The 10,117-nt window shown below is 36.6% G+C and overlaps 2 protein-coding genes across 3 annotated transcripts in view; both read right to left on the bottom strand.

Annotated features, from left to right (window-relative positions):
• Window positions 1–4,600, bottom strand: part of LOC137973146 (importin-13-like) — a 27,091-nt gene extending 22,491 nt beyond the window's left edge. For both annotated transcript variants that reach the window (XR_011117174.1, XM_068819901.1), the window contains exons 1-5: window positions 4,422–4,600; window positions 3,525–3,650; window positions 1,590–1,648; window positions 1,298–1,406; window positions 1,106–1,204 (exon numbers count right to left, since the gene is read on the bottom strand). Coding sequence is in view for 1 of the 2 variants with exons in the window: in XM_068819901.1 (XP_068676002.1) it covers window positions 1,106–1,204; window positions 1,298–1,406; window positions 1,590–1,648; window positions 3,525–3,650; window positions 4,422–4,472 (444 nt within the window). In the remaining variant the exon portion in view is untranslated. The remainder of the gene's footprint in view (window positions 1–1,105; window positions 1,205–1,297; window positions 1,407–1,589; window positions 1,649–3,524; window positions 3,651–4,421) is intronic.
• A 1,833-nt stretch (window positions 4,601–6,433) lies between these two features.
• On the bottom strand, window positions 6,434–9,870 carry LOC137973601 (CTD small phosphatase-like protein 3). Its single transcript, XM_068820446.1, has one exon. It carries the CDS (start codon window positions 9,511–9,513, stop codon window positions 8,302–8,304), a length of 1,212 nt encoding a protein of 403 aa, XP_068676547.1. The 5' UTR covers window positions 9,514–9,870; the 3' UTR covers window positions 6,434–8,301.
• Window positions 9,871–10,117: the final 247 nt, after the last annotated feature.

Here is a 10,117-nt window from a genome sequence, read left to right as displayed (position 1 = left end):
GCGGCTTATATTGACCTGGGAATATATATTCGTATAAATAGTTCCTTTTGCGTATTTTGTACACCGTGGCCAGAGCCAGCCGCGGCTTATTTTCTCTTGTATAAAAGGCCCTAATATTGCACGACGAGAAAAACATCAGTCCATCGTCCACGTGGAGTGTACGTGGCCTGTGAGGTACTTTCTTGCTCGATCGTGAGCTGTCAGATTGGGCAGAAGGTGGGAACTTCCTTCTTCGTCGAAGAAAAAGCAAGCGTTTTCACAACAAACTTATCCATGAGTAAGTTTTTATCAGTTTTCAACGAAAGAAACTACATTTTGCCGAAAAACTTACAACTTCGCTTATTTTTCACAAATCTCTTCTATAAGAGAAGGCAACTGTGTCATTTCAGTGGTGTGTATATAATGACGTGTTCGTGTTGCACCAATAGAAGGAGACTCGTACCAGGTCTCCGACATGAAAAATAAAGCCTTGAACTTCGAATGTTTACGAAATCGAAGGTGATCTTAAAAATGGCGTATTTATGCAGAATTTTCTAAGAAACGTGTTGATTTATGTTTCATTTTATGAATTTTGTGCGATTTTTCGTGAATTGTGCGATTGGATGCGATTTGAGGTCGATTGTGCGAAATCGCACCATCGCGTAATATCAGAAGGCCTGACTTAAGTGTTATATATTTATAACTTTAATTATAAATTATCTCTCAGATAGACTGAGTATGGCCTGCTGTCTGGCTAACTAAATTTGGCCAAATCTCAGCCTGGGTTACAACATATTTTACCGTCTCCTTTACAATAGTAAAATTACATGTATTATTCCATTCACTGTAACAATGATCTTGGCAGCTTTGCACTTTGCACTTACTACACAAGGAAAAAGTCAACGAAAAATAATAATTATGTTTTTCCAATTTTTTTTTTTTTTTTCAGAATATCCGTGCGTGATCAGTGAAAAAAACATGTCTTTTAGAATTTACCGTTGGTCCAAGTTTACACCCATAATATCTTGATGTTATTTATGGTACACTCTATTGAAATTAGAAAACATTGTATCAGAATTTCATTTGAAACATGTACATGTAAAACCAACCTTGGCAATAGTAATACCTGTGAAGAACTTGTTGCGGCATTCTGAAACGTTGTTATGATGTCATTTATTGCATTACTCCAGTGATCAGGCATGGCATTCAATGCAAATGCACCCAGCTAAAGAAAACAATGAGCTTAAAGAGCTGTGGCCAACAAACAATACAATTTTGAATAATAGAATTATTCATTAACATACAGCAGGTGACTTACTGCAATGCAAAGTCTTGTCAGTACTATCCTTGGCCCAGACAAAAACATGAAAATGTGTTTAAATAATTCAGACCGCAGATCATTGTAGTGCTCTTCCTGAAGATCATTCCTGCAAAATATTCCAACAAGAAAAAATGTTGACAGCTAAACATATAACATAATTTATGAAATATTCATTTAAGTCTATACACTCACTGTACATGTTCTGTATGTCATGAATATAGTAGATTGAATATTAACAAAAGAACTATCTGCTGCCTTTTTATAGTTCTGAAAGTGAAAAAAAGCTCACCAGTGCTTAGAAATCTTAAAGTGAAGAGTTGATGCACCGAAAAATTGAATTTCTGGAGCCTAGAAAGAAAAAAATAATGAAAGTACACTAGTCAAGCCTTGTAGATGACTATGCAGCAATAATAAAAAAAATTACCGTTAAACGATCATTAATGTAAATGCATATTCTCCCAAGGCCTGTTCTCACATCATTCATTTTGTTTCTTTCTTCAGAAATCCATTCCCCAACCATTAAAGATTCTTCAACTGTAATAAATTTAATTTCTTTCTTCTTCTTTATTCATGACAAGCATGCTAAACTAAAGTTTGTCGTTTCAGTTTCTCACCTTCTCCGCATAGTCGGCCTAAGAGTTAGGGTTAGGGTTGGCCTCCTTTACTTTACTCAACTTTAATTAGACAGATCTTCACATAATACAAATTAAAGATAAATTAACAATTGAAATAAATAAAAAAATTATAAAAATACAAGATCTCAATAATTAGGTCAGTTTATACAGAATACAAAGATTCCTTATAAAAACAAACCTCGATGTAACACACAATATGTTATAAACTACATTATAAAAATCTATCCTTATTTACATTAAATTTATTAAGATAAAATTTATTACTTAATACTGTTCTTAAATGATGAGAGATGTTCAATTGTTCTGATGTAAAGTGGTAGGCAATTCCACAGGTCTACAATGCGATTAAAAAAAGAAAACTTAAAGACATTACTTTTAAAAAGGCCTTTTCGCCAGCGTAGCCTAGCTGATACATGTACATCTACCCCTCTAGAGGCTCTGCCATCCTAATGCCTTTACACTGTATATGTACATATGTACTACATTATAGTATTACAAAGTTGATGTTTGGAGTGGTTTTAATTAGCCAAAGGTGGAATTTTCTGGAGGTAAATTAGGAGCCAAAGTTCCCTTTCATCAGCCAATGGGAAAAGCTTTTGGAGATACATGTAGTAGCCAAAGCCATACAATTATCGGGATCATGATCACTTCCACCTTAAAACAATTCCAGATGCTCTTCAATTCCCATTTTCGGCCCTTAAATGTGTCCATTTTCTGCCCTTAAATTTGTCCATTTTCCAGCAGAAATTGTGAGCGCAGGGATGGCACAGTGGCGAGAGCACTCACTTCCCAACAATGTGGCTTCGGCATCATATTATTATGTGGGTTGAGTTTGTCTGTTCTCTACTCTGCACCGAGAGGTTCTCTCGGTACTCCAGTTTCCCCTCTCCTCAAAAACCAACATTACTTATTTTGACTTGATTTGCGTTGATTGTTAATTTCAGTTTACAGTGTCCCCAATGGCACATTTCCGAGTTGCTGTTTGTCTCGGTTTCGAAGTGAGTCTTGGTGATCAACTATTGAAAGGGAAATGAGTTTGATTTGCATAAGAGTACGCAACTCATTTCCATTTGAATGGTTGTGCACCAGGACTCGCTTTGAAACTGAGGTATACAGCAACTCGGAAATGGGCTATTAGTGCTCTAGCGCTAAAGTTCCTTTCCTTTCCTTTCCTTTGCATCTTTGAGTAGTGATTTACTGTATGCAGTTAAAAGTGCCCTGCACTCTTAGACAATATTTATTTGGGGTTGACAAATGTAATAATTTTGGAAACCTCAACTAAACAAGCTGAATGGGAAACTTAATGAGGTTTTATAGAGAGTAAAGTAAACCTCACAAAAATTTCCCAAACCTTTGCACTTTGGTTAAATTCTAAGACCTCAGCAGTTTCACATGTAGAAAGTGCTTCAATGCTACATGTACAATAAAAGGTCCATCCTGCTGGAAGAATAGACCAGCCCATCATGGGATTACTATTATGGCAGAGCATTGTCAGCCACACATACATGGAATTGTACATTATACATGTAAACAGACTTGTAAACCAATAATTTAAACCTAGAAAATAATTATATTAAACAGAATTCAACCTTGTCTCTCTGCATAAGCCGCCAACACAGCTGCCAAGCTTGCTGTGATTTCTGTGTTGTTAATAACCACTTGTGTGCCACATCTCGATCACCACGATTTTGCCCACCGTACAGGGTTAGTAATGCCTGACAATCAAACAGGTACAATGCAAAAAAAAAAAAAGCTTGATTCAAGCTAGCTAGGAATACATGTACATGTATTAACCATTTGTTACAAGAAGTTGATGATTCTCAAATACCAATGATGGGCGCAAACCAAAAACATCCTAAATCAATTTTTGAAAGTTTTAGTAGAATATTCGCTCAACTACAGTCTATTAATGGCGGAGACATTTACTTCTCAGGCGTCTTAGGGGGGTGGACAATCTGCGAGCCAGCAAGACATGTGAGCCATGCGAATTTCGCATTTAAGTCTAAGCACTCATTTCAAATAGCGCTGATCGATAAACAGTTATTAAGTCTAAGCACCCATTCCTAACTCGCACCCTAGGATGCCCCCAACATTAATGAGTAAAATCGTTTGGCGTTAGACAGAGTAAAATCTGTTAACCACACCTATCCAATTTCACACAATTCAGTGTAGTCATGTCGGTACCTTTGAAGCACTCCAAATTTTAAAAAAGACTCAAGAATGAAAAATCGGTTTTTGCTTCCATCATAAGCATTCCTTGAAAGGAAAAGCAGAATACCTGATCGCGGCCACTTTCGTTTTCCTGTGTCCTTTCCAGGACGAGCCAATAACAACATACGCTAAATACGTTTTAGGATGAATTTTAAGAAATGCGCAGGTATTCTAGAATCCATGCTGTTCGTGTCTGCTTCCAAAAAATATCGTCCTGCGGAAAATTCGTTAAGACGATTAAAGACCACTGAGTGTAAACATTTACAAACACTAACCTGTTCACAATGAAGTAATAATCTTTGAAGTTCCTCTTCACTGAAATTCATCTTCCTTAAAGTCAGGACTGAGCAATCAGTGAGAGCGGATTTTTATCCGTATTCCATGTCTTTGATCCCTCAAATCCCGAAGAACTGTCAAATTTCTTCCGCCATCTTGGATTCTTCTGCGCACACACGTCTGAAATGGATATACCGCTGAACAATTGAGCCACTCACCTAAATTTACCAGTCTCCCTGGGGAAAACCTGTCCGTTGTGCAGAAAGTAACATGGGGTCAGCTCAACTGCAAAGTTCTTTTCCAACCTGATTGGCTGTACAAGCACAGGTTAAAAAAAACCCATTGCTCTATTCTGTACAAGCACAGGTGTTGTATACTACCTGGACGAGCAGGTAGGAGGGCATGATGTGACGGTCCTTCATTTAGGGACTAACAGGTACAGGTCCTATGAAACAAGTCACTGGTAAGTTATACTCTGGTCACAAAGATGCCAGCCTTACTTTGACCTGGGGTTGGTCTTAATTCCTCCTTTTATCAATATTATTAAGGAAGGTGCCTACTATTGTTATTGCGCATACGTTCTATGCATCTTGAGACACTCGGATTTCCTATGGGTGGTGCTTATTAATACAGGGATATTTTTGCATGGTTCATAAGTGTGCGAAAAAAAGCAGAACTTAGCAGTGCTCTTGGTATCCAAAAAGAAATTTGGGGGTAACCATGCATTTTTCAGATATAATTAAGCATCAATTTGGAAACGAATGCCAACATCGCTTGGTATTATAAAGCTTTTTACAATTATTGTTGATTACTTATCTTCGAAAAATGCGTGGTTATCCCCAATTTTCTTTTTGGATTTCAATAACATTTGTTAAGGTCTGCTTTTCCTGCATATTCATATTCACAAAAATACCTTTGAATAATTATTAGTAGGCACCGTTCTTAAGTCTTTCCCATTGCTCTCCTAATTTTTATGAAATTCTCCCCATTTTTTTATTTCAAAATTTGGGAAACTGTCAATCTGTAGTAATTTCGGATAAATGACAGTAAATAAAAAGCCGTAAGATTTGTAGTAACATCGATATACTTAAAATAGCTAAGAATTATCTCAAAATGCAGGACCCTGAAATTTAAAATTTCCCAGGGGACCCATATCCAGAAATCTGCACTCTTGTCATTTTGTAATAATTGATTTGTTTATTGATTGATTGATTGATTTATTTATTTACACAGGAAGGGACAATGCCCATGGAGAATCAACAGTAGGACATCGCATTGCTTACACAAGTTACCCTCTGATGGTCAGTGAGTGTAACAGAGAGTAGACTAGATACAGCAAAGTGAAATGCATTGAAATTGATAAACATTCCCACATAAAGAATGAAGTGCCGACATAACACGGCAGGTACAAAACACAGGTCACAGGTCATTGTTTTACCAATACAGAAAGTATTAATTAGGCCTAATTAGACCTAAGGTTAGCTTTTATGAATGTTTAGGATACTTTATGTATTGGTAAAACAATGACCTGTGACCTCTGACTTGTACCTGCCGGACATAACAGCAAACAAAAATACAACCATAATAGCATATATGGCACTAAACATTATTCCTTCCTTTCCTTTCGATAACATTGCAATTCTAGAAGATGGAATGGCAGATTTTAGAACATTTTCAGGTGGGCGAAAATCATGGAGCCATGAACTGTAGGGTAGAGGGGGGCAAGGGATGTTGATCAATGTATAATAGGGCATGCAACATTTTTGAGGCACGGACAGACACTGGAAGTGAACATTTCAGTTACCAGGACAGCGGACTCTCCCAAATTTTTGAACTAATCATCTCCAGTAGTGAAAATATACTTAGCAAAATAAAATGCGGTAGTGTCAAGAAAAGTTGAAAAGGAAAGCAGCTAACTTCCAGTTGCCATCCATGGCTCTAAAACATCATTTGCTTCAGCTCCTTAATAGTAATAATAATGTTACACCCCAAACTTCGTCACTCTACAGTCAGATAAGGAGACATTTAATTTGCGTTAAGAAATGAATTTATTGTGTGCAAAATGTTACATTGTTTACATTTAAGAATCTACAAGGCTGTCTATTTTCATTCAAAACTCCTGAAGACAAAATAACTGTACAAAATGTCCTACATGTTGCATAAGTTGTACTATAAAAAACAAAGCATGCCCAAATTTCGAAAGATATAACATACTCTGTCCAAACCGTCAATTAAGAATTTTTCCAACACACATTCTCTAAATTTGCTTATACTTAGTTGTGTAGCATGCAAATTTTTGCAATGTCTGTAATATGCTGTAATAAATCATTAACTTATCTTTACCCCAACATTTTTTCATGAAAGAAAGGGAAGATTGTATACTGCACTGTGAGCTGTTAAGGTACAATGTGGATGCAGTGTTTTAAGATCATTCAAAAAAACTGCCTTAGGGCCAGGGTTTAAGGCTCTGCTTTATTAAAGTTGCCAGTAAAACCTAGCTGTCATAAATAGTAAAAATGATAACATATGGTCCTTTGTGGTAAGACCAATTCTAACTTAAATGATTGTTTACCTATTGTTTACAATAATATTACTAAACTGCAACTATGATATAAATCCACAACGAAGTGATGAAATACTGCAAACAATGTTAAAATTTTTCCAAAGTAAAACCACATCATACTCACATTTACATGAATAATAAAATTATTAAAATATACAAGAGCATATTAATTGATTAAACATTCTCTTGTTTAGAGAAAGGCAATCTGAAAGGTCAAATTTCTCACATACCAGTGACAAAGAAGTTAAAATTAATCACACACTTATTTATCGGTAAAACTACTTTAACATTCATCATGTGAAGCAAGGATTAAAATACTTAACCTCAACATGTTGCTATATGAAATTGTTGTTTTGTATTTGGCAGTCAAGTTTTGTCTTAAGTATTTTTGACAACTTGGTGTCAACAGTGACTTGAAAGATAAACCAGAAACCTGTACAAAAGACAATTTTATCAATAAACTACATTGCATTTTCCGCATATATTTTAATGTGAGAAATACATGAAAGTTATTATGCATGTTCAACTGGGAACTCGGAAAAATCCGAGCCCCAGTTAGGATTTAATTTCCTAGATTAAAAATAATTTATAATGTGCTGGAGTCCTATTTTGCAAGATAAAACAACCATGTTTTAACCTTCTTTTTTTGAGGAGGATACTGTAAGCAGATCATTATTTTAAAGTCAATCTCTAACTAAAAATCACAAAGTATTGTTTAAAATATAATTATAGTATACCCTCGTCTACCTAATATCAGTGTTCATAAAAGTTTCGAAAATATACAGAAAATCAAATCTATTAACAAATAGTTGACTCCGCTCAAAACAAACATTTTTTTTTCTGCAAAGTACTATGATTTTCTTGAAAAATATTTAATCCAAGATTTCGTCATTCGCATGTCTAAAATTATTGCTATAAACATAAAACAAGCAAAAAGGTAGTTGTGTTTTGTATCTAACTTTGTATACATACAGCTATGGTGAGATTTTGGTTCTAACAAAAAAAATTACTTCTCACGCTAACACAACACCAGTTAACATAGGTTTTGACGACGATAAATTCATCGAATACACTTTAGGAATATACCCTCTTTGTTAACAAGGCGAAACAGTTTATAAGAAAACGCGCATCAAATGAATGCGGTATCAGACAGTGCAGACAATATCTGTAGCATATTTTGATAGCGTCAAATATCTTCCAATCACGAATTTTCGTGATGAAAAAGTTAAATAGTCATGAACGAAGTCTTCAACAAATAAAAACAAAGTCTCGTTTAAAACTATTCCACAAGCCATCTTACCAACGCGGTGAGTTTTTCACTGCGAGAATCCATTCCTTCTATCCAAACCCGCCAACTCATGCATCCGAAACCTGTCCCTGATATGAGGCCTGACATCATCTTTACGATTTGCGATCATTTCCAGGAAGGGAAGTAATTCCAAGAGCTCTGTATCGGCCCGATCAATAAACCAGCTTTCAATTGGAATGCCATTGCAAATTTGGTACGCAAAGGCTTGAGGAGAATTGTCAACAATCATGGTTTTGGCCAAATCCCGTCCAAGTATGTTCAAATCTTTGATGTAGTTTCCCTGAACACAAACACAGTGTTCCCGAAAGAGACGATGTCGAAAGTACTTTCGTCCTGGATCCAAGATGTTTAACAGTTTGTCAGCATAAACTTTCTTTGAGGCTGTAAAAAGGATGACTTCAAACATACTGGCGACTCTCTCGAGAAAACACTTCAAATGGGGTCTTGTTCTCACGAATACTTGATAGCAAATGTCTTGATAGTGTACAGGAAAGGATAAATTTGCGTCTTCTAGTTTGTTAAGGCTACAATGAACAAGAGTCTCGTCGAGATCCAGAACAAGACAAAATTCTGGAGTACTACGAGTCCGTAAGGGTAAAACGGGACCGCGGCTTTTCGCGTCTTCACCTTCTTCCGGTGGTGGAAGATTGCGGATAAAATAAAACGGATCATAAGCCTCCCACTCAGTATCTGAAGATTGAGAAACATCATCCTCAACATTTCCATTTACATCCCCATTCTTTGCAGCAGTAATGCGCCTATTCACAGTCGAGGAACCATGTTGCCACAGTACCTTGTCTTCGTTTACGCCGCCATTGCCGATTCGAGACCCACCAGTCGAAACGATTTGCCCTTCTTTTCCAACTGTTTGAATGTGTCCATTCTTTCCAAACAATGTAAATACAGGCGAAAATAACGTTCCTAAAATAGATTTGCGCTTTGATTGTTCCCCATCGGGAAATGATCTCGTGGTAACATCATTTACAACTGCCGTCTCGGTTGTAAATTTTCGTTTCTTCAGCAGATTCGAAGTGATTATAGCATCTTCTTCATCTTCGCTCTCCGAGTCGGATCTTTTTCGTTTTGCTGTGCGATTCCCCTCGCTATCCCTCGATGGAGACCAAAGGAAAGTCTTGATTGAACTCAAGATATTTCTTCCAGGAGACTGCATCGGGTTAATACCGTTCTCGAGGTCTGTTGCTTCGCTGGCTTCTTCCATAATAATATTATTGTCGATTTCACTTCCAATCGTTGTGTCCGCCTCCTGTCGACGAACTTGAAAACTTTTGGACTGTCAGAATACTTCGCTAGTAGAAAACTTTGTTCAACCAAATAACTGATGACTTTTTAACACACGTTCGAGCGCTCAATCCAAGATTTGTACCGAGTGTGTGGCCGCGTAAACTAATCCTTACCAGTGACAAGAGCCCACGACACGTCTATCAGGTCGGATGCACATTTCATGCAAATATCGGCAAAACAATTCCGTTATTTGCATACAGCGCCAGTTTGGCGCGCTGATCCAAAATATTCTTACAAAGCGATCATTTTGAACGGGAAGAAATCAAAAAGAGCTTTAAGTCCTGGTTAAACATGAAGTTTAATTTAAGTTTAGTTTAAGGTTTGGTTTAATTTCTTTATGGGATGCGTGAGTGGATATTGTCTTAATTTAATTTTTCTTTTACGAACAACCATTGTACGAGCGGAAACCTACACACTTTGAGGGTTGAGAATGAGAAGTGATAAACAAAGCACACTTGTCAAGTTTTCATTTTGAAATGGTATCTCTGGTTGTTCTGTGGGATTTTCCGTGATTTTGAGCA

This window comes from Montipora foliosa, chromosome 10, assembly GCF_036669935.1.
Source record: "Montipora foliosa isolate CH-2021 chromosome 10, ASM3666993v2, whole genome shotgun sequence".
In the NCBI taxonomy this organism is placed as follows: domain Eukaryota; kingdom Metazoa; phylum Cnidaria; class Anthozoa; order Scleractinia; family Acroporidae; genus Montipora; species Montipora foliosa.
This window is presented reverse-complemented; position numbering and strand designations above follow the sequence as displayed.

What these genes read in the sequence shown, in the direction of transcription:
- LOC137973601 (XM_068820446.1), bottom strand. Translation starts at nt 9,513, where the DNA reads ATGGAAGAAGCCAGCGAAGCAACAGACCTCGAGAACGGTATTAACCCG.